The following is a 25,185-nucleotide window of genomic DNA, read 5'->3' on the forward strand; positions in this document are numbered from 1 at the left end:
CTGTGTGTTTGTGTGTATGTGCACACCCCCCTCCATGTACAGCATGTTGCAGGAACTGGTTTATAGCCTGGCTGCTGCTCCTCTTTACATTCACACCAAGTTTTTCTTCAACTGTGAGTTTCCTTTTCCAGAACTGAATTTCTCACCAGTGAAACCTCCAAGTTCCAAGTATGACTGACAGCTAAATTCTGCTTCAGAGGGAAAGGGGAGTTCAGTAACAGAACCTTCAGTTCTTCCTTGCATGCTGGCCCACAGCAACCTAAAAATGCTGAGGAATCTGGCAGCTTGAGAAGCAGGCACTGCACAGAGGCATTCCCTCATTATTCCTCTTCAGACTCTCCTATGCTGCCTCTTGGCCAACATATGTGAGGTTGGCAGTGGGGGCAAAGGGAGCAGAGAGGGAAATACCATCCCCTAGGCAGGGTGCTTCATTGGACTGCCAGTTACCACAGACAGGGACTGCTACAGCATCCTTAGAGCTTTTGGAAGAGACAAATTAATCATGAATTTTCCTCACACTCGGGTATTTGGAAAGGCAGAAATGTAGAGATTAAATCCGGGGATGGCAGCACCAAGAACCTGAAAGGAGAGTACTGTCCTTAAGAGGGCAGTATTTACAGAGAGTTACTGCTCTCGTGGATAGGTTTTTAAACAGGAAAGTAAGAGTGGCATTTAATTCCTTCTCTTTGTATAGACGGGGCTGTCAAAAGCACAGTAATTTTATTTGGGATAGAGAGAGGGAGGGTAAACTCAGAGAACTCTCAGAGACGATGTCTGTGTGTCTGTGTTGGTGTGAGAATGGGTTGTAGAATCCTTAAACCAAAACTAAGATAGTTTTGAAGAATGAAATATCCTCCCTGTTTATAATGATAATGGCTATTAGTTATTAATTCTGGTACCCAGGAATTTATTGAAAAGCCTTCTTACACCAGAAGTGGGGAAAGGTGTGCAGATTGGCAGCACACTCTTACACCTGCTCTTGTTATTGGTGCTCTGCTGTTCCTAACTAGACACAAGCAATTGGGATTATTTGGGAAGAAGCACTGAGAAGTTACTTGGCTGGAACCTCATGTCCTGTTTTACCATGTGCAACAACAGATGGTGAAATCTATCAGAAAACCATTAATAGTGGAGGAGCCATGGTAGCAAACTGGTGAGACAGCTGGTAGCTGGGGAGTTTGGGGGGTCAGATTTTACTCTTAGCTTGCTATTGATTTTTTAAATCAATGACCTTTTAAGATGGTAAAAATAATCACTTCTATAGTTACTAGCAACCTAAAATGATTTATGCTTGTGCGTATTTTTTAATGAGTACAAGTACAAAGAAGTTTATTTCTGACATACAAGAGGAAAGTACAAATCCAGAAGAGCACTCCTATGGTTCCCATTTGGCAGAAGGTTGAAGGCAGGGGCTGAATGAATTCCACAGTAGCATGAATTCCACAGGGACATGCAGGTTTGGTGCACAGAGAAGAACGCGCTCCTTGAAGACCTTATTTATTGCACTTCTATCCAGTAGTGTGTGTTCAGGATTCATACAAGCAAGATACTAAACAAAAAAATCTAGAAATAACTAACTAAACTGGTGCTTTGGGCGTTAGATTTCATCTCCCAAAACCAGCTCTTGAGCTGACTCAGGCTCAAGTTTCAAACCTGCTTGGTCCTCCAGGCTTTCTAATTCCCTGCGTACTTCCTGGATGACACTGCTTTCCTCATAATCAGAGAGGAGATCTTGAGGGATCAAGCTGAGAAAGGGCATCTCATCCATGACCAAGGGATCTTCTTTTTCAGTGTGCTGCGTTTCATTGGCAGACAGCTGGCACACAGATGTAGTGCTGTGGCTGTTGGGAAAAGGCACATCTGGTCACATAGTACATCAATTTGTGCTCTTCTGCTACTCTGTGAAATTCTCCATTCCCTCCCCGTATGAAAACATGCTAAATGCACAATGGATCTACCCTAGCTGACTTCACAAGCACCTGATTCTTACATGCTTGACAGCTGGTGAGTTATAAATGTGATTTCCACATACAGAGATCCTAACAGCACAAAATGTTAGATCCTGGTAAACAAGAGCAGTGGCCCTCAAAATAAACAGGTAACAAAAAAGATACTTGAATCTTCAAGTTCAGATAGAAACTTCTGGACAGTTCAGCTATGTTCACACCCCAATTAATTTCTGTGTTTATCCTCATCTGAAACATTGTTCTTACTAGACCTGATATTTGCTGACAGACCTTCCCTGAGGTTAATGGCGCATTAACAAAGTTTTGGTGCTGACAGGATGGGATCAGCTCTACTTGCTTCCTTAGATGACATTTATGAAACAAAATGTTACCCAATTCCTTTTCACGCATGAAAAAACATAGAAAGAGTTGGACACAGAAGAGAGAAATATTAATCTGCATCTCTATCCCAGCTATGATGTCTTGTTGGAAGTTAATATGATGCTGGAAGTGTAGGAGAAAACTTGGAGAGTTTATTTTTTAGAAAACACTGGTTTTCTAAAAATGCTTTTAGCAAAGCTGAGATGATCTCACTTTCTGCCAATGAAGTTGCCGATGATACAAATAGCTCATTTTAAAGAAATATTAAAAGCATGACCTATGCAAAGTTTGTATTAAAATTCCTTTAACATATCTTACATTCTAAAACAAGCAAAAATCTGACAGAAGCCCAGTCTCACATAGAGAGTTGGTGGACAGGGACTGTATGCAGAGAATGAAATTGGAATTATGCATTTCAACAGCTGGCAGCACTGACTGATTAAACAGCAGTACCAGCCTTATTAATTCACACTGGATTAATGTGTTGCCAAACTCAATTAGGCACATCTGTGTGGGACAAAGCAAAAGGTTTCAATGCTACTGATGAGAAAAACTGTCAAAACCTTTTCTAGTGAGGCAGAATCTGCGAGTTCTGTAGCTATTTACCACAGAAACAGACCCCTCAAAAGTTCCAAGCCAGTCGTTTGCCCAGCTTTGGTCCTCACCTCTGGGGCTGGCAGCTCAAGCCACTGGCACAGGGGCACTGCTCCAGCACTCCATCGGGCTCCAGGTCCCAGGTGATGAGGTTGAGAAGTCTGTTTGAAGGATCATGGCAGGGCTCACCTTCCTCAGGTAAGGGTGTGCACACAGGAAACAGAAGCTCTGCAGGCCAAGGGAAAGGCATTTTGGGAGAAGTCCTTAGCTGTCTGCTAAACTGGGGTGACCCCGTGTTTAATTCTGCATGCAAGATATAAAAAGGCAGGCTCGACCTCTTTTCAAGTTCCCTTACATGATAGGGAGCCATAACCATGTTTTTTCCACTAGGTGGGAGTGAGACATTTGAAGTTCATCCTTAATGAGCAAGATCAGCTTGACTCAGAAACTGCTGTCAAGGCAGTACAGCACAGCTTCATCCCTTGGAGATTCCAAACTCTTCCAATCCCAAGAAAACTAACATTACAGGGAATCCTTTGCAATGAGTAGCACTAATGGTCTGAAATCTGAATAGAGACATACCTCTCTATCTTAAACTCTGTTATTTTTTTTCTATTTCTTTGCAGAGGCTGCAAATACAGGGCAACTGTTCAGAAACTAATGAGATCACAAGAACCACAACCCAGATATTTAATTTATTTTATCAGTTCTGTTGTGGGCAAAGCTGTCTGATGGCATCTGGGGCTCGGCACTTTCTACACAGGGCTGAATTTCAGCTTGTGTAAGAAATTATTTAAGAAGGCTGTGTCCTTTGGGTTTCCTCATGTCAGTAGCTCCCAGTCTCAGTCTGGAATTCAGCTCTTCCAGATGTTCCTAGAAAATCTCCCTTCTTCCTCTTGTCTTCAGTCACTTCATATGGCAGGACAAAATGTGAGAAGAATTCAAACTCTAGGTTTTTTAATCAGATTTGGTCAAAACCCACATCTATGTGTATGCATGCACAGACACATGTGCTTTAACATACATGACCCATCAGTTCCCAGTTTCAAAATGTTATATACTGAGCAGCAAATACCCCACACTTTGCTACAGTTTTATATAAAAATACACATCTTTATCAGAACAATCATTTGCAACTCTCTAGCGATGGAGAAAGGCCTTGAGGTTAGGCCTAACCTGAAAAACCCTGAAGCCCTGCTAAAGCAGACAGCCACAGAGAATAAAAATTCATTGCTATTAATCAACAGCACTATTTTATGTTCTAACAAGTGTATTCTATCAATATTCATCAATATTCTTACCTACTGAGATATATATATAAATTTTTTCTCAATAACTATATATCTTGTTCCTTCCCAACCAAACTTACTTAGCATTGAATGTCCACTATGTAACGCTCAACATCAACATGGGGAAGCTGAGCAGATCCTCTTCACTTTTAAATGGTGCTGGAGCTTTCTCCTTTGTTTTCCTGGAATGCCCTGCAGCCTGATCCACCAGCAGGCTGAGAGTGGGACAGGCCCAGCCATCAGTACAAGGTCTGCTCTGGCTCACAGCAAGGAAAAAAGCTAGGGAAGTATGTACCTGTTGTAGGGAGCTGGCTGGAATTAGGTCCTGTCACTACTAAAAGAGCTGTGATAAATTAATTAAATAATAAATTAAAAATAAATAAATAAATAAATAAATAAGAAAATGAATAAATAAATACAATTTAAAAGTGAATAAAATAATAAAATAAAGAAATAAAATTTAAAAATAAACAAATAAATAAATGATTAATAAAGTAAGTAAACTTAAAGTGATAAATGCAGTGAGGAGCTGGTGAGTATAAAACCCAATCAAACAGGACTGGGGACTGATTTCAGGCCCGAGACCTTGTCCTCTGTGCTCCCTCCTGTAAATCAAGTTTCCCATTCCCATGTGGACTGACAGCGTGATCTGGGACATCATTCCTCAGTGTCTCTTGGCTGCCTGGACACCACTGCATGGTGTGATGCCCTGGAAGGCTCACATGAAACTCAGAGTGTGAAAGGTATCTGCAGCCTGATTCTGATGGGCTGCTTGCTGAGAGGAAGGAGAAGCCACTTTCAGCCAGCTCATTAATTTCTTCTGCACATTTGTAATTCTATCACTTTTGCTCAATTGTGTGTAAATTTGACACAGAACTCCCCTTTAGAAATGTACATTTTTGTGCTTCTGTTGCTGGCCTCATCTCTAGCGTGCAAGAGGCTTTGCTTTCACCAGCATGCCCCCCATCAGGCTGTTTCTCACTCCTAATTCTATCCAAGTTTTCTAATGGAGTTAACCCGTGCATTCCACAGGCCAAGGGATAACGACGTGCTGATTCTGTAGAGATTTAACCACTTCCCTGGGCTAAGAAGAGCCAAACACGGCCGCTCCTGCATGCTGGGATGGACAGGACACAGCCCAGCGTACCTTTGTGAAAAGCACAGCACGTCCCAGGGTTGCAGTCGTGCTGGGTCTCGCAGATGGTGCCGTTCTCCCCTCTGGAAGAGGATCTCCTGCACTGGCCCCACACGCAGAGCTGCTCCCCACAGCACTCCACATCCCGTGAGCAGGGCTGCCAAGGGCAAAGGCACGGGATAAAACTGGCACTTCAGCACTCAGCACATGGCATCACACACAGCTGCGCTCAGAACTGGGCCCCGGGCCTGAGGACCACAGTCAGTATTTTAAATAGATGTCATATTGCCACTGTTTAAGTAAAACTGCTTAATTTGTCAACTGAAGCACACCTGAACTATTGCCAGACAGGAACCTCCACAGCAGAGTAGCAGCACTCCATCCAGCCTGGCCTTGGGCACTGCCAGGGATCCAGGGGCCTGCCCACCCTGCCAGGGAACAATTCCTGCCCAATACCCCATCCATCCCTGCTCTCTTTCCATTTACAGCCATTCCCCCTCATTTGTCACTACATGCACCTGCAAAATGTCCCTCTCCAGCTCTCTTGTAGCCCCTTCAGGTACTGAAATGCTGCTCTAAGCTCTCCCTGGGCTCCACTCTTCTGCAGACAAGGGAAACAAAAAATTAATAAATGAAACTTCATCAATGGAGAACATTACTGATTTTTTTTCCATTGTCAAATGCAGTCAGAAATTTACAATTTTTTTCAGAAGAATTGTTTTCAAAGACCAAAAAAAGTCTTACTAAAATGTTTTTCAGTTGTAATAAGAACCAGACCTCATTGGTAACCAAGAATCTTTGAAAAAAAATCTCTGAAAAAAATCTCTTTGTGAATTTCTAGCTAAAGGTTGCTTTGTATGACAATTGCCCAGTGTTTCAACTACACACGCCTAAGAAATCAACCTAATAAAAGCCGTGTGTGTCACTTTGTTTCCTTGTTTAGGTAGTTTGATTAATAATCTTAAATAGTCCTAGCAGGTCAGCATTTCTGCAGCTTTTTCCTGTCTGTGTAAAGCCCCATCTGGGCAGCCATACAAAACCTGTATTTCTTTTCAAGTGGATCCCACAGGAAGTGCTTAACACAGGGCAAGGAGCAGGAGTACACTGGCACTACTAAGACCTGCTAATTAAAGAGAAAAATGCTCTGTAGCTGTCGAGGTTCTAGGTCGGGGAATTATCCCACCTCCTTCAGCCTCAGCTCACTTTCCAACACAAGAGTAGCTAGGATCCAGTTTTTACTTTCTTTATCCTACAAGTGTTCTGAGAACTGAAAAGAAAAGGTGGGGAGGGGGATAGGTGTTGGGCCATCACAATCTTGATTTTTAATTACTTGCTATTAACAGGAAAATTTTTTTACCCTCATGCAGAAAGCCTTGCAACTTCTTTTCTGCCAATTTTGACTTGCTGACACTATCAACAATAACTTCCTGAGTTTCTAAAGATCACATGAAATCCCATCTCAATCAGGACTTACTGTGTGCTGGGGCTTGCAGAGCTGACATTTGTATTCCAAGGTGGAGAACTGGCAATACTTCCCTGGTTCACAGTCTTCATCAATGATACACTCCTGGAGGAAAGGATAAACAGTGATTTACCAAAAAAGCTCTTCATTGATTATATTTCTTATTTGGGAACCAAGACAAAAAGCTTGCTGGGGTTCTTTGTTCAGTCACAGCTCTGTAACAGACCAGTGCCCTCTCCCTGGCTCATCTAAACCCTCTGGCCTCAAATTGCTGGGTGCCTTCACTTCCTGAGCCCCTGGCAGTGAGGAGAACACAGAGAGTGAGAGTGATATATTTTTGCATCCTCATGTCTGGTTCACAGGGAGGGGGTGTTTTCCCATCTAATGGTTACCTCTCAAAAACTGTGTGATTAACCCTCTTCTTTAATTTTTTTTTTCCTCTAGGCTGGAAACAATTTAGTCAACAAAATAATAACTCACAGCACTGTTCTGAGTCACCTGTTTGTGACCTGTCCAGCACTGGTTTGTACCACTCTTAGTGAAAAGGAAAAAGGAAAAAAAGGAAAAGGGATTACATAGAAATCCCTGAATTCTCTGAAGTAAGCACTTGACTGCTCTTTGGCAGACACTAATCTCACTTGCTGGAGCAAATCATCTGTGCAAGCTCTACTGAAAGCTCTCACTAAGCTTCTCCTTTTCTTCAGGTCTCTTCCAGATCCAGCCTTTTGGGGGGTTCTTGCCCAGCGTGAGGCAAGGCTGCTCTGCAGGAATCAGCCTTGTCTAAGTTACCCATTCTGGCCACCTCAGATGTTTTCCAACAGTTTACTATGTTCACTTATGTGCAAATTCACAGAATCACTGGGTTGGAAGAGACCTTCAAGATCATCGAGTCCAACCCAGCCCCGACACCTCAACTGAACCCTGGCACCCAGTGCCACATCCAACCTCTTTTTAATGGTGACTCAACCACCTCCCTGGGCAGCCATTCCAGAACTCTATCACCCTTTCTGTAAAAAACTTTCTCCTAATATCCAACCTGTATTTCCCTTGACACAACTTGAGACTGTTTGATTACTCAGAACGCAGAACAGAAGCTAAACACACTCTGAGGCCTGACTCTTTTCCAGTCCACAACTCGACATTCAGGTTATGTGTTTATAATCCAGAAGGAGTCATTTTAGCTCTTTGAAGGAATTAGTATAACCATGCCGAGGCTGTTATAAATTATTGCAATGTTTTTCTACTTCATTATCCCAGTACTGTGTGTGGGTTTGTTTTTTTTATTTTTTACTTTTCTGTTGCTACATAATCAGGTGGAGCAAAATGCAAATATCCAAATGTTATGCAGTATGTTGGAGGTTTTGTGGCTCCAAGTGAGTGGCCAGCCTCCTCTCTTCAGCAGCCATGCTCTTCTAGGCCAACTTTGTGTTGTTGCTTTGTCAGCTGCTTTTATGAATGCCCTGTATAAACCATACCCAGAACAGACTGTTCCACTCCTGTTCCATCCCCTTTCAGGCAAACAACCAGGTCTCACTGTAGTCAGGTTTTCCAACTGTCCTTCTCCACAAAGGAGAAACCTTGCCATGATTGCTCCAAGCTCACGGAATAATTCTAGCTTTAAAACCACCTAACACCAAAGCTGCAATTCTCCAGTTGCTGCTTTCTCCTGAATTAATGAGTCCCACACCAAAAAACTTTTTCCTCTTACTGAATTGTGTCCCATCAGCTCAGGCATTCAGTTTTATGAGAGTTTCCAGTCAGGGAAAAAAATCCCTTTGTGGTTTTCTTTCCTGGCATGGCAAAGGCACTTCATATGTGCTCTGTGAAATTGTGTGCCACACTCCACACCAATTTACCCGACCCAGACACCCACAGTTAATGCAGAGCTCAGTTGTGCTTACATGCAGATGTGTGACCATATACTCTTTTAATTATTTATTTTTCCTTATTTAATCAGGCAACAGACCTTTTCTGATTCAGCTGCCTTTAGCTAAAATAGCTGCTGGACAAGGAGCAAATCTGAGCACCTTCATCAGCTGCAGCAGATTCTGAACAATCCATTTTTTCCTGGAATTGCAAAACTAAATTATCTCTCAGAATATTTTGTCATTGCAGGAGCAACTGGGTAAACTGAGGAGAGGAAGTGCTGGCTTCTGATGTGCAGCAGAACCTACAAGTTGGGCAGATAACTTACAGACAGTATTAGGGCACACTGATAATGATGTACATCTCTCTGAAATCCAGTTTGGTGTACTAACAGTTAATGCTGTGGCAAAGGAATAGGCTGTTTGGGAGTAATACAGAGTGAAAGCAGCACTGCCTGTTTATTAATGGGTGTACTGGGACCCATCAACAACAGAGACCAGCATGGAGAATCCCATGCCATGTACCTGTAAGGACACACTCAGCATCCTGTGGACTCTTATTACAATATTGTTCTCTGCAGTGAATATCCTGCAGCACCTGGAAGCTATTTGGGTATTAGGATCTGTTCCAAAATCAACAGGGAAAAAAAAAAAAAACCAAAAACCCCCAAAACAACAAAACAAAAAAAATCCAGCAAAAAAATGAAAATCATGGAAAAGGTTCCTAAGTCTTCTGAAACAATTGCTGCTGAAAGAAACTTCTGGTTTCTTGTCTTTGGTAGATCATGTCAAAGATTATTTATTTCCTAAAGAAAGGTCAGTGTCCATTTTATTTGAAAATAAAGCAGTGAGTGATGTTGGTGATAGCTGAATGTGGCAGCTCGCAGACACTGAAACTGGGGCAGGTCTGACTGTGCAGGTCAGAGCTGCTGGGACAAGCTTTGACAGGAGCACTTTCCCCCAGGCCTTTGCACACACGTGGAAAGGCACAAAAGAAGATAATTTTCTCTGTGTGATGTGCCAGCCTGCAGCACTGGGCTGGAAGGTGCTGCAGGCAGTTCTGCAGACTGGGCTGGCTGCTGGACTGCATCCACCCAACCCGGGGGGATCACATCACCCTCTGCCCACACCAAGGAGGATCAACAGGGACAAGCCAAGAATTTCTCATTTCAAGGCATGAAAGCAGAACACCAAGGCCAGCGTTAACCAGCTTTCATACAGAAACCCACTGTCTTTGGCAGTGTTCATCTGGTTTCTGTGCCTCACTGTGGCAGTACTTTTAATGCTGTTTTGCTGGTGATACGATATGTACTGAAATAACACTCATTTTGCTTTGATCTTTTTCCCCTTAATCCTTAATTAAAACCCTAACGGCAGACTAAAAAATATTCTGATGATGTCCAATCTTCAAAATAGACTCATTGATTTTATATTCACAACTGGCATTCGATTTGTCCATTCCCTCTCCTCACTCACACTCGCCCTGCCTCCACATGCTCAGAAAGTTCTTCTTCAAAGATAACTTTAAACAAAATTCTTCACTACTCATTTCTTCAGCTAATATTTGTCAGGGACTGTCTTGAGTGAGACTTTCTCTCCTGGGATCTTGACTCTTCAGTTTAGACCCCAAGAAAGCAGAGGAAGGCATGACCATGACTTAATATACAACGTTTCTGTGGTTCTCTGGCATGGGAACAGTGAGAATCAAGCAAGAGAACCCCTTTTCCCCTCCCTGTGCAATCTACATGGCTCAGTTTTCTGGCTTATTGTGATCCAGGTAAAGTTTGTGCCTGTAAACTTCTGCAGGAGCTGAGGGGAGAGGCAAGATTGTTTTCTGCACAGCTGGTAAGCCAAAACAGCCCTTCCAAAGCATTCATTCCCAACCCTCCATGCATTTCAGGTTCCCGAGCCATGAAGTGTAGAGGCAACCATCAATGATTTTGGAGAGCTGAAGAAGTTCTGCCAGCAGAAACACAGCACAGGAAGCAATGCCACTAGAGCAATTGTGGCAATTAGAAAATGAGTTTTAGTAACAACCTTGGAAACGCATGGGAGCACCTCTCACTGTATTTCAGGACAACTGTCCTCCAAAAGCTTCTCTGAACAAAAGCCCCTTTACATGTTTGTTAAACATATAAATACGAAGCAACTCCCTTTTCAAAAACCTGTAACTCAGGTAAAACTGAATGTTCGCCTCCATAAACCACAGCTACAGATCCTTCCCAAACATACCAGAGCTCACCCAGCTGCACCCGTGAGCCAGCAACAATTCCAGCTGTGGCTGCAGTGCCATGTTCACAGTGGAACTGACATCTCTCAGCAGCGAGTCCTTCTAAGAGTTAACATTTCTGCGTTTACAAATCCCCTTCCAGGTTTTGTTTCAATTTCTGCAAGTTGTTTCACGCAGGGCTGCTCTCCATTACTGCAGCAGATGGCAAAAAACTGCTGAGTAGTAAGGAAAAAAAAGAAGCATAAAACCTGTTTTATATCCTACATGTATTTAAAAAGAAGGCAGAATTACATAGAATAGAATATTGTTTTATGGAAATTACTACCTTAATTTGAAATGCAGTAGCATTCCAGTTCCTAATCTCTCAGTTGTCTAGACAGGGCACGTAATACATTTGTCTTTCATGAGATATGGATTCATTTGCCTTGAAATACCTCAAAACCTCTGTAATACTTTCCAGCAGTGCAAGTCTCTCACTGCTGTCCTGCCAAGCACACAACACTCATAAAATTAGGAACTTCTGTTAAAAAACAGACGTCCTAAAAAGAGCAGACATGAGCTGCGAGCTGTGTTGGGGGTCAGTGCTATGGGGAAAGCCAGCTCTTTGGGTGGCTGCTCAACAGCAATGTGACTGCTGAGCTCAAAACCAATGAACAACAGAAAACGAGGCTTTGTCTTGGACTTCCCCATAGAGCTAATCTCATCCGATTCCTTCTCTCCCATTTCCCAGAAACATCTTATTTGGAAAAACTTCAATGCTGGTTCTCCACATGACACAATATAAATGGAGGCAAAATATGTCTACATGACATAACTGAAAGTGGCCTGAAGGCACTTGAGCTTGGCTTTAGGTGCCCAAAGCAACAGAGCCACGTTAGCCTTAACATGCTGTCAAAAAAAGAATTATTGAGGCAGGCTGTGATCCCCAATAAACTGCTCACCACCAGTGTAAGAACTGCATCCCTTTCTACACCACCGGCTTATTCCCACCACACAAACAGTGATCTTATCACTGATCAGACCCCTATGCAGTTAATGCTCAATGTCAAAAGAGGAAAAAAAAAATATAATCTTATCCACAGCTTCAAGAATTTGACTCCAGTGAAAGAAGAAACTACAACCCAAAGAAACAAAACCAAAAAATTCCTGGCAAATGCCTCAGAATAGTGAGAAAAAAATGGTGCCTAGGTGCTCTCAGATCATGCTCTGTTCACTCTTGGCCAAAATCTCTATGAATGCCTTGTAATAATTTAATAGCAGGTCATTCTGCAGAAACAGCCACTTCATTTTCTTCCCTCACCCTTTTTTTCCCTCTGTAATAACAAACTGATCTTGGCAGGACTACAGCTTCTGCAAATGCTCTCGTGTAGGAAACACAGAGCCAAGTACTCATTTCAATCTATTTTGCAATGGTATCAAAGAGGGCACATGAGAACTATCCTAATTTAGTAGAAAACCCTCATAAATTATGTATTTGTCAGGTAATTAACTTAGTCTGGAAACTAAAAGCTATCTAACTAGGAAAGGAGAAAAGGACTGTGTCTATGTGTGTGTGTGTATATATATATATTATAGATATATATATACACATATATGTGTATGTGAGGTAAAAATACACGTTTATAAATAAAGTTTTCCTAATGAGTTTGCAATTAATGGTCCCAACTGAGAAATGCATCTAACTGTGGATCTGCTGATGGGAGAACAACAACTCTTTGATCTTGATAACCAGGAGATGTGTCTAAACACTCGTGGTCTGAGAGACCCTGGGTTTTATTCCAAATGTCCTGAGCTCCAGCAGCAGTTGTGAAGCCACTGTGGGGCTGTGCCACAAACCTCTGAAGTGCCATTATCTGTGAGCAGCAGTGATCACACAGAACACAGCTTTGAGGCAGTGAGGTTCCCCGGGAGCTGAGTTTGAATGCAGACTGCTCTTGTCTCTGCAATTGGCAGCTAAAAAGTCTCTGTGATTCACTACTGAACTATGGCAGTTTTGCAGATCTGTAAAAGCAAAACAATGCAGACTAGCTGTACACAGCGAGGATGTGAAACAGCTGGATGAAAAGAAAAGCCTTTGAAAACAAGATTTCTGTACTTAATAGCTGCTGGCTAATCTTCACCACCAAATTAAGAGTAGCACACTGAGAGTAAGATGTTGACCTGTGCCCCATCCCTCACCAAACTGATTTCAAATGCTGAATCTTATGGGCTTTGTTCCTTTATAACATACTTTTTTTTTGTAGCCTACAGTTTCAACAGACTTACTAATTCTGTTTAAGGTGCCAGCCAAAGATAATAATACTGAAACAGAAGTACATTGGTAAGGATCCACATTCAATGGATTTTTCCCATGGCAGAGCTGACAGCATAGGAGACTGCTTTTACTACAGAAGAAATGGAACAGTTTATTTTATGAGCTGTAGATGGAAGAAGAAGGGGTTTGAATTATAGCAACAGCATTGAAATAAATCATCTCCAGCACACAAGGATTTTGGGAACAAGAGATCCATGTCTGCCTAAGGATGGAATAGGCATTTGGGTCATAGGTGTTGACTCTTTGAAGCTTTGTCAAGACCTCCTCTTTGGGGCAATTGTTGGGATTACAAAAGAGCCTCTTTTATTTTATTATTCCCTTAATTTAATTTTCCATCTGAAATCATGTACTTAGAGGATATCGATAACATGAGATGATGACTGTTCATGAATATTTATCCCATTTCCTAAACAAACACAAATGAGAAAGAAACGAAAAGCATTTCTTGTGCACAAGAGTCTTCAGCACACTCTTTTTGTCCTTCCAAAAGGAACGTAAGAATATGAATGTATTGCAGATTTCCACCATGAATGAAGTCCAAGACAAACACCTACCAGGGGACCAAAACCTTCCCTTGCTGACAGATTTCCTGGACCCAGGAAAATCACTAAGGCTCCCCTTTGCCTAACACCATGATGCCAAACTCTCTACATGTCCTAAGATACTGCTTCTCCCCCTGGACTTTCTAAGGGAAGAAGTTTGAGGGATTCCTCATATGATATAAATTCAGAAGCAGGCTCTGAGTCATTTCCACACAGAATAACAAGTAAACATGTCCAGAATTCACACCCCACCCTGTGTACCTTTAGTACAATCATGCTGCATTTTAATATATATGACTGGAAGGGAGAAGGGGACTTGCTATGAAGGTGAGGATCAGCAGAGGTAGAATAGGGGAGGGGTCTCTCTGTGTAAGCTGCAGAGGTGAAGAACCACGAGATGTAATCCCCAGAGTGGTGTCCCTCAGTGCTATCAGTGACTCAGCCTCTCACAGGCCGGGCAGACACTCACTCCACAGAAGAAGCCAAAATGCTCTTTGTGAATCACATGGGAGGACAAAGCTGAGACTCACTCAGCTGACACGGAAATTCATTCCTTGAGGCACTGCATTTCAAACCACCATTCTACAGAGCTTCCTTCCTTCCTTCCTTCCTTCCCTTCCTTCCTTCCATGAAACAGAACTAAACAGAAACAACTTCAATTCAGCACTTTCCCTCAATTTCCATGGTTTAGCTTAATAAATCATAGTGCAAAACACCATCAAGCTGGACTGGTAGCATCTCACACCTCTTCCTGACTGTATACAAATGCACAGAAGGCTGAGCAATCACCCATCACATTCATTCTCTCTCCTCCTTCTCACTGGTATAAAACCAGTATCATGCTACAGATTTTGTAGAACCTAACCCTCCTCAAGTCCAGGCAAAGATTACACAAGAGTTAGGCCCATCATATATGGAACAATGCTATTGGGTCACAGCAAATTCCGCCACCTAACCTATGACAACACAGATGTAAGCAGCTTTAACCCATCTATCTGCATGCTCTGTCTCCATCTCAACTATTCCAAGATTATAACAGATGCAAATGAAAGGTTTTTTAAAAAATACCTCTGCAATACATCCAGTGCTGTAGCCTGTACTTCCTAAAGCCTTAGCTACTGTTACTCTCACAACTCAGCTGTTGTTACCCTTCCAGCTAAGGCTTGCTGCTTAATTAGACAACATGGTTTCAGTTAAAATCTCAAATAAGCAGCTGCTGGAGACAATGGATTAAGTCATGTAATCAAAACCAGTGGAAAAAAATTTCTCAATTGCCTTAAAGCTTTTCCTCTCATGATTAATTTGTTACATGTGTATGGCAAGGGGAAAGAAACACTGCTGAGGAAACTTTAATAAAGAAAATAATGGTTTCTGTTTTCTGTGAGTCAAGGAAACAAAACTATGCAGTACTAATAGATATTCCAAGTCTTCACTAGCAATTCCAGTCTATGCCTGTATTTAGAATTGTTAAGAAATTTGCCAGATCCTCATGTGCTGTAATGTGGTATTTCTATTCCAGCTAAACCCTAAAGAAAAAGAATGTTTTTATCAAGTTGCCTGAGGAGTCACCTCACCGTTTTTCTCTCCCTGGACTGTTACCCTTTGAGTAGCTAAATACTGAAGAGAGAAAGCTCTTCTTGTGATAAATTTCTCCTCACCAAAAATGACCTGTCACTGTAATACAGTGACAATGCCTAGAGATGATTCAAATCAAAATCAAATTCAAAATCAAATCAAAATTAAAATCAAAAGTAAACCTTTTGCTGTTCCATCAGATTGCTTGCCTGGAAATCTAAGCCACCATTTAAGAGGAAAAAAAAAAAAAGGGGGAAAAAAAAGTGATACCGATTACTGATGTGTGTTCTCTGACCACAGCTGGTTGTGTTTTCAGCCAGAACACCTGCCTGGCTTAACAGGTATCACTAGATCACAAAATTGCCACCAGCCCACATAAACGATTCACTTTTCTGAATGTTACCATAAAGAGAAGAAAACCCCAAACATTTTCTCCTGGAATAAATAGATTGATCTAGGAGCGGCAGAAAATAAAATCATTCATGGTGATTTGTTTTTATATGTCCCTTGGACATGATCTATAAAATGCAACTGCACAGCCTTGGATCCCCAAACCCAGCGTGTTGAGAGTGGGAAAACTGAGCCAAACCCAGGGAAAAGGCAAACACCTTCCCTCTGACTCGCACTGCTCCCTCACCACAGCTTGCTGGCAGAGGAGTTGTGGCAAGCAGCATGCAAACAAGGAAGAAGCAGGAACCTTCACTCCTCCTGTACATGGAAAGCTTCAGACAAGGCAGGATTGATTCCCACAACCAACAAGAATGCTGAGAGCTTTAGAAGGGGTGCATGGACACTGGTGAAGCACTGGCTGGAAGAGGGAGTTTTGTACCCTTCAGGAGAACTCACTGATTTACCAATCTTCTCTCACTAACCATGCCCAGAACATTGAATCAGCTCTAGGCACTGCCACTGTATTACAGTGACAGGTCATTTTTGGTGAGGAGAAATTTATCACAAGAAGAGCTTTCTCTCTTCAGTATTTAGCTACTCAAAGGGTAACAGTCCAGGGAGAGAAAAACGGTGAGGTGACTCCTCAGGCAACTTGATAAAAACATTCTTTTTCTTTAGGGTTTAGCTGGAATAGAAATACCACATTACAGCACATGAGGATCTGGCAAATTTCTTAACAATTCTAAATACAGGCATAGACTGGAATTGCTAAAGAAGACTTTTGGAATATCTGTTAGTACTTCATAGTTTTGTTTCCCTGACTCGACAGAAAACATACCAACTTAAACTAAACTAGACTAACAGGAAATATGAGAGAAATCCTAGTCACTCTTTCAGCATTTTTTTTTCACTACTAACCAAGTAAATATACTAAAGTTATCTACACTGCTCCAGACTCCCACTGATACAAAGGAGAGCAGGATTTGATACCTTTAATTAGGAGTAGCCCCTTGTTTCTCCTGCCCCTGCTAAGATCTGGCAGCTGCTCCCACTGCTTTTTTGCTCAGGATCAGTGAGCCCCAGAGTTGAGTGAGTGGGAACTGAGCCTCACTGCCCACACGGTGGCCACTGCACCCTGCAGGGTTACACAAGCCCCTGAAGTCTGTGCTCACTGTCCACTCCTGCCGCTCTGTGTGCACCCACAGCTTCCCACACAGCCTTCTCGGAGAGAAAACCAGCTCAGGGTGAACCAAGATGTGGACACTGAGGAGTGTGTCAGGCAGCTGGTAATTACAGGGATTTCCCACCTTCCTCCTCAGAGAAGTTTCTTTGTACAGGGTCAGACTTGACACTTCTATTTCAAACTCCTCCTGGCACGTCTTTCCATTCACTGAGGCTAACATTCAGATTGGTTTTTGGCCATAGCCCAGTGAACATCAGATGACTGTCTAAACCACTGGGTTTAGATATTCTGTGACTGGCAATAAGGCCATCCTCTCATCCATGACCTAAATTAAATCTCTTAATAGTTTTTGCATCACTAAGGAGCATTTGCTGCTTATGGAGTTATCTGTGAAGTCTCAGAGATACACACACAGTCCATCACTCCTTTCATACAAAAATAAGTCCTTCTCTACAACAAGATTCACAGCCTGAAAACAGTCCAGATTAATAAGAGCAACTCAGAATGTTAATTTAACAATTCTTCTCATCTTTAGCTAAATCCTCTTTTCCTTTTGCATCCTTCTCCACATCATTTTGAACTCTAACAAACACAGGCTACTTGTCCCCACGAACACTTGGCCCAAAGCTTCATATTCTACATTGCCAAGTTTTCAAAACTGAAAAGGGAACCAAAAAGTCGTTCAGTAAAACATTAAGAATTGGCTAAAGATGTCTAACCATGCTTATCTGAGGAGCCATGGCTCTCCAAAACAAGTACAATTTGCCTTATCTGCTCCTCCACCACAGATTACCTAAAGGGTGGGCGCTGTGCAGAGCAGAACTGCACTGGCCCAATGATTAATGGAGCAGAGCAGGCTGGACAGCTAACAGAAAAGCAGACTTAGAGTACCAAGGAATTAAATTATTAAGTATACAAAACCTACCAGATTTAGATATTACGTGATTTTTGGCTAGACAGAGACCTGGATTTCAACCCAGGAATGCACTTAGTGTGTCTATTGATAGTTTAAGGTTGTTGAGTGCAAGTCACCAGGGACTAAAAGTTCTGTGAAAAAAGCAACAAAAAAAATGGACCCAAATGTAAGACTGCCCAAAACAAGTGTCCTCCCTGAGGTATTAGGGAGCAGAAGTCAACACCCAGATGCTGCATTTTCAAACTTCTGCCTTTGACTCCTCTCCTGCAGTGCTGCTGATGGAAGAATTGCAATTTTCATTCCACTGATTCTTCCTTCTCAATGTCAAAGCTTCCTTTCTACAGAGCACTGGTAGGAACTCCTCTCCCTGGAGCAGTATGAGCCTCAAGGAGAGCAGCTCCACTACCTGTGGCTGAGAACATGGCTGGTGAAATCACACACAAGGTGCCCAAAGAGAAACCAAGTGGTTACTTTGGCAGCTCTGGATATCAGTGGGGAACTGGAAGCTTGAAGAACTGCAGCTCAACCATTTAAACCACTGTTTTTCTCTAGAAAAGGGGGAAATAGAACTGTTTTCCTTCTTTTTAGTACTTTCCGGCTAGAGTAGATAAAGGCTGACAAAAGGTTTAAATGAGGCTGTTATAGAAGGGATGCCATCTGTCCTGTCTGTACAGATAAACCAGAACCTGCCAGGTCAGCCTGTAAAAGCTGTTTCACAGTGACACCTCCCTGCCCCGAGCTCCAGGGGTGCAAAAGCAGCCTTCATCATGGAAATGGAGGCCTGGGCATCCCAGGGTCTCCTTCCAACAACGTGCTGGTGTTTGAAATCCCCAAGAGAGCAGCTGCTGTGTCTGCAGAAGGTGTGGCCCCAGGGCAGCTCTAAACACCCTCCCACAAAGAAACTTTGACCTGTGCTGTGTAACCGAAGAGGAGGCACAGCCCTGCCCTCAACAGCCTCTGCCACCAGGGGCAAGCAAAAGAATCTGTTCCACTGTGCCAAAGTGAAATGAGAAATGCATTATATTCTTCCAGTTCCCTGGTTCACTCTCCCTAGATACCAGCATCATTTAATCTCCTTCAAAAAAGAGAACTGAAAGCTAACAGATATACTTCTATTAATATTTGAAAAAAAAAAAAAACCTGCAAACAAACCCACAAAAAAAGGTATTGCTTTTTTAATTATTTATCATATTCCTAGAGAGAAGAAAAAAGCTCAGGTACACTAGCTTTGAATTAGAAGAGAGAGCTTATAACAGAATAGAGAGTAAATTACTGCTCTGAATGGAAGTGAGAAGAAATGTAACTAATCTTTCTGTAGCAAACCTTACCAGTACTAATTTCTGGTTCCTTTAATTTTTCATCCTTGCTTTCCCTTTGTTAGGCTAATATATCATACCTGAAATAGGCCTAGCCAACAGGCTAGAAAATGTTTTGATTTTCATAGGATAATGAGGAATGCTGTTATTTTTTGCTGTGCTCTTGAACTTTTGACTGGAAATACTTTATTAAATTTCAAGCTACCCAATGCTCCCTGAAGAAGCAAATTACAGAGTATTTGAGCCTTAAATCCAGGAACAAATGGATGTCAAGCTCTCCACAGACTTTGTGCCCATCCAGCTACCTCTTGCCTGTCTTTGGCCTCTATAAAGACACAAGCCTGCTGGATTGAAGCCTGACATCCACAGGGGTGACTGCCAACCCTCAGTGACATCTGAGAAAGTGAATGTGAGTCTGGGAATGTACATGGGGCCTCCCAGTAATGCAGTGCCTCTGAGGAACTGGACTGCATTGCCAGAAATGGCAACGAGCCCAACTACACTCCTGGAGACTCCAAACACCCCTAGCCACAAAAGCACTGTCAAAGGAGCAACCACTAACTAAGAGCAGTCTGAGGAGAATGCTGCTGTGACGCAAAGCCAGGAGGAAACAGTCTGAAAGGAAAAGTCTGTGTGTGGAGGATTCTCCCTCGTGTCTCTCTAATATCTGCACTTTATGTACATGTACCTGCTTATGTACATTTATATGCTCTTTTTGTGTGTGTATTGGTATCTGCTTCAGGAGAACAAGCACTGTGATTTAAAATGCAGGCACAACCTGTTTTCTACAAAGCTGCTTCTCCCGTGCTGGATTTCTCATTCCAGCCAATAAGTGCATTTATTACTGCAATGCAGACACTTCTTTGCCTTCTTGTGAGGCTCTTGTGTCATCTCTCAAAGCCCAAAAACACCACATGAAAAGCTTTCAGTGATTTCAGAGGCTTATAACTCAGCACAGAAAATAAATGTAAACTGAGGGTTCCAGTTATCACAAATTACTGCAGTAATGAATTACACAAGAGTTTAAATTTCAGAGCACGTGGTTTGTGACAGTGCTTGGAAAATTATTCTTTCTACCAACCAGATTTGTAAAGAGCAGGAGCTGTGGGAATCCTTAACTTGTATAAGTTAAGGCTATAAACTGAGCCCATGGAACCAGTGGAATCACTCTTCCACCACCTGTGGTCTGTGAAGCCTGTGGCCTGGAGAGTGACCAGGACATGTCACAATGTCACACAAAACTTCAGATACGAAAATTCGTGTACATAAAAGTGACCTAAGGGCCCAGTGCAAAGTTTTCTGCAACTCATTTCCCAATACTTTTACCTTAAGTTTACAGACCTAAGCAACAGTGCCTTTTAATTTGGACAAAATTTTTCTTCTTCTTCACAGATCTCTCCACAGCACCACTTCTTTCCTTGCTGTAACCCAAATCTTCCAATTATTAATTGCATTACTCCTACAATATTTCTTTGCCCTTGTAACAGCAAAAGTGATTCATATTCCTCCTTCATGTCTAAAGTTTGAAAGCATTTTCAGATTTACTCCTTTTAGGCATCTCTTAGTCACATTAATTTCAGGCTCTCCTTAAACAAGAGCCAAGTACATCTGGAGGCTGCTTTTCCTCTAAGTCGGCAACCTCTGAATAAGGTGTTTGTACCTTGGGCATGCTGAAAGTTCAGAATGAGTGTGAGGGGGCAAATAAGCATTAACAGCTGCAGCTCTGCTCCTGCAGCCTGCAGGGGGGTGCTGGTGAACAAGGGGTGCAGGACCAGCTCTGGCTGTTCTTGCTTCAGAGCTACACCAAGGCTGCCACCACAAAATCTGACCAAAAACTGTATTCAGCCCTCACATCCTTCAGCTGGAGCTCTGAGAGCACTGTCAGAGTTCTGGATGCAGCACTGGCTTGCTCAGTGAGGCAAACTTCCCAGATGGAAAATGCAGCTGTACCTTGATATATGAAGCTTATAAGGAACTTTGTATGAAACCTGGAGAAAGTTAATTTAGAAATAATTTTTACAGCTGTGAGAATGATTAGACAACACAGGCAAGCCAAATACATTATGAAACATCACTAGTGTTGTTATATTCTTGCAGTTCCCTGGTTCACTCTCCCTAGATACCAGCATCATTAAAAATCTCTTTCAAAAAAGAGAACTGAAAGCTAACAGATATACTTCTATTAACATTTGAAAAAAAACCCAGCAAACAAACCCACAAAAAGAGGTATTGCTTTTTTAATTATTTATCATACTACTAGAAAGAAGAAAAAAGTGTTGTGTTACAGTGCTAAGAAGGTTAAAAAGTTTGTCTTTGTACACTGGGTTTGAAGATGATGATCACATTTGCTTGGGAAAAAAAAAAACATTTAGATTGTCTTAGTTATGCATAATCTCATTTTTAAATGCACTGTGTAGGATGTTAACACTTTGTATAGAATCAGATGTGGTTTAGAATGGTTACAATTTATTTTATACCTTGAGTTTTCACTTAAGCTACAAGCTTTGAAAAATAGTAAAAAGAAAAAAAGTGAAGTTGCTTGTGTGTGCTATATTTCGCTACTTGCCATTTTCAAGCTTAAATAGCAGTATAAAAACATGAGCTTGCAAGAGGGAAAACTTTAGAAAAGGGGCACTAATTGCAGGTTCTGTATCCATTAAAATCGGAACTACTGACATAATTTTTCCATAATTACATCTATAAAATAATTTCCATAATTCCATTTACGAAATAGTTACAGAGCTGCTTCTGTGAAAGAACTGGAGGTAAGTTCTTCTAAAAAAAGCCAGGATATGTTGAAGTAAATCAAACCACAAACTATTAGTCAGATGAAGCCAGCTATCAGAGGAAACCTGGCAAGCCCAGTCTTAGTAAGAGCACAGAAAAGAATCCATTTTGGTAAGACTATAACCAAAGAAAACCCAATTTTTTAAGCAGTGGTATGTGCTGAATTTCTCATGTGACTGCTGATGTTTAACAAATGTACCTGTGCTTGCAAGACTCATGTAAAGAATATTCTTGATCTTTTAAACTCCCCTGAGAGTCTTTAAACAACCATATTTAGAGGGGAAGGGGATTTATTGTCCCATCTCTCTCCCTTTACCCCATAGTGGCATTTCATAACCAGCTGTCCATCACTGTGTTACGCTTGAAAAGCAAATAGAGCCATATGTTGTCCCAAAGATTCCTCATAAATGAATGATTTGGGGTTATTTTCAACTGTTAAAATTGATGAAGCAACATTTTAATGGAAGGCAAGATCACTGTTATGCTAAGGATTTATCCACACTCACTGGAAAGGGCTGTGTAACTATCTTTGCTGTTCAACATTTACATCTGACAGACAAATTGGATAGTCAAACATGTCTATTAACCACAACACTGGAACTCCATTTCCAAGTCACAATATTCCTAAGTTAAGCTAATTAAAATCACAAACATTTTTGACTGCTTACCCCAATAGTTTTGTGTGTTTCAAATCATTCCAAAATTTTGTTAGGTGAGCTCTGTTACAGTCTTCTGAACAAGGAGCCCAAAGTTTCGGTTTGATTTTCAAAAGGAAAGAAACGTGCTCACTTACATGATTCCTTTTGTTTTCCCCATCTCTTATGGATGTAATAACTGTCTCAGAAAAAACTGTTGATCCAGTTTTGTTGTCTGTAACCTGATACCAGAAAAAGAACAAAATATCAAGCTCCAGTTTTTATTAGTCCTTTGTTACTCTCAATCCTACATCCTGCAATAATTAACCCACTCCCACCCCCTCTTTTTTCCCCATTTTCCTGTCACTCTTAATAAATCATAATCTGAGGGGGAAAGTAGATGACAGAGCTACCTCCTTGTCTATTTAAAATGACACTGTAAAGGAGCCAGCTGAGCAGGAGATGGTTGGGTTTTCATTCCCCATGTAATAGCTGTAGCTGTGTCCTATTTTTAGCAGGCCCTTTTTCAAAATAAATTGTTATTTCACACTAACTTTTCATGACAGGTGTCCTTAACACCGTGACTAGTCAAGCACAGAAGACCCATTCAAACCCCAAAGTAATTATCATCAGGAAAATTTTAACTCCAAATTATTTTGTGAATAAACACGTAAAACTGGGCTGGGGCTGGGGGGGGAGGTTTGAAGAAAATGTGTCTAAGAATGGAGAGCTCACCATCTACAAGTTTTCTCATACCTTATCAATTTCTTGATGGGTCTGAACAGTCCTGTTGCCCACTCTGGTTTCCATGTTGGACTCGTTATGGTAGTTGGGAGGTAAGTCCTCAAACCTGACTTCTGACAGCTTTTTTGCCCCTTCCTCTTCAGCTTCCATCTGCCCAGTAAAAAAAAAAACATACTAAAACCACTGAAAATTAGCAAAAATGTCACAAAAAGGACAAAGCCACACTTCCTGTGCAGTGACAGACACTACCTGCTCCGGACACTGCCTGCAGCTGCTCTTTTCATGGGCCAGAAAAACAGGGCTGAGCTAAACCCTTGAGCTCTGGGCTGCTGAAGCCCAAGTCAGTCCCTGTGGGGGAAAAAAGTGTGCAGGCCACTGCCAATCTGGTATCTGCACAGGCTGGTGTCAGTCGAGAGCCCAGCATTCTGCTCTTCACAGAAAACCACTGAAAACCTGAGGCAGACTTTCCATTCTGACAAAGAGAAAATATCCTGGCAAGAGGGAGAAACAAAAGCCCCTCGAAGTCACCAGAGGCAGCCCTGTGGCTGAGGGTGCACACATCCAGAATTTTATTCTCTGTTTCAGTTCCTACTGTCTTTGTGGGATGAAGAAGGGTGTGAATCTTGTAAACACGCAAGAATAAATTGCGTCCTTTTATTTGCAACCACCGTAACAGAGCTGGGAGGCAAAAGTTCAACCAGGATGAACAACAGGATTTTTCCCAAGACAAAATCTCTCCTTCTGGTGTGTCTGTTTATTTTAAATAACAGCTGCAAATCTTTCTAAGTGCAAACCATTTATCTCCTAAGACTCTGCTCAAACAATTCACATTTTGCACTGCATGCAGGCAGCAATCCAGAACCGACTACAGAAAAACAGGCAGAAATTCTGATTACACCCTTAAGCATCTTCGTAGCATTGGAAAGAATGGTTTGTCTCAATGTACTTGCAGTCTAAATCAAGCAGATAACAGTGGCAGATTTCAGAAACCATCCAGAGGACAGCAAAAGGTCCGAAATCATTTAATTACAGTAAACCAAGTTCTGTTTTTGCGGCAAGTTGTCAGTTACAGGTTTTTGTAGACTAAATATTTTTGAATGAGAGGAAAAGAGAACTTGAAAGGAAGATGCTTAACAGGCAGGGGAATGAAAAGCACACAAGAAAGGCGAGTGCAGGGACAAGGTGTTTTGACAACCATATGAGACAATGGCTCGGGGTCTGGTCTCAGTTTCTGGCTTTGAAACGGATCCTGGGCAATTCTGGTCCAGCAACTTGAGATCGAGACATGCAATTACACCACAAGCACGCTGCTCCTCCACACATTTTCAGGACACTTACAGCCCTGAATCCCGGCTCGGGATACCCCGGTGGGATACCCTTAGCTCCTGCGGCACAAAGACGGTCCCGTAACTCTTCCCTCCGCGCCTCCCCTCGCCACGCACCGTCCCTTTCTCGCTCTGGGCTGCAGCCGCACGATGGCCCGGCCCATCCCGGGATGCGCACCGGGCGAGCCCCGAGGGCCGGCGGGCACCGGGGCTCCGGCTCCTTCGGGCTCCGGGATGCTGCCGGCGCCGCCCGGCCGGGGAGGTACGGGAACAGAGAGTCCCCCCGCGCCGCCTCACCTCCTGCACGGCGTTGCGCAGCTTGTGCTGCGTGTCCTCCATCAGCGCCTCCACCTCCCGCAGCATCTCGCCCAGGCTGGCCGCCCGCCGCCGCCCGCCGCCCGCCGCGGGCCCGCACAGCGCGGCCACCAGCGCGGCCACCAGCGCCCAGCGCCGCATCCCGCTGTCCCTCGGCTCCCCGCTGGCCTCGGCTCCCCGCTGGCCTCGCTGTCCCTCGGCTCCCCGCTGGCCTCGGCTCCCCGCCGGTGCCGCTGTCCCC

General features: G+C 42.6%; 1 protein-coding gene across 1 annotated transcript; it reads right to left on the reverse strand.

Moving 5' to 3' along the window:
• Positions 1-1,301: 1,301 nt before the first annotated feature.
• DKK3 (dickkopf WNT signaling pathway inhibitor 3) lies at positions 1,302-25,185 on the reverse strand. Its single transcript, XM_041423264.1, has 7 exons — positions 24,927-25,185; positions 23,317-23,454; positions 22,719-22,802; positions 6,820-6,912; positions 5,358-5,502; positions 2,993-3,149; positions 1,302-1,841 (listed from the first exon to the last, which is right to left on the reverse strand). The coding sequence occupies exons 1-7, from the start codon at positions 25,083-25,085 to the stop codon at positions 1,598-1,600; spliced, it is 1,020 nt and encodes a 339-aa protein (XP_041279198.1). The 5' UTR covers positions 25,086-25,185; the 3' UTR covers positions 1,302-1,597.

Source organism: Onychostruthus taczanowskii, unplaced genomic scaffold (assembly GCF_017590055.1).
Source record: "Onychostruthus taczanowskii isolate IOZ18803 unplaced genomic scaffold, ASM1759005v1 scaffold76, whole genome shotgun sequence".
NCBI lineage: Eukaryota > Metazoa > Chordata > Aves > Passeriformes > Passeridae > Onychostruthus > Onychostruthus taczanowskii.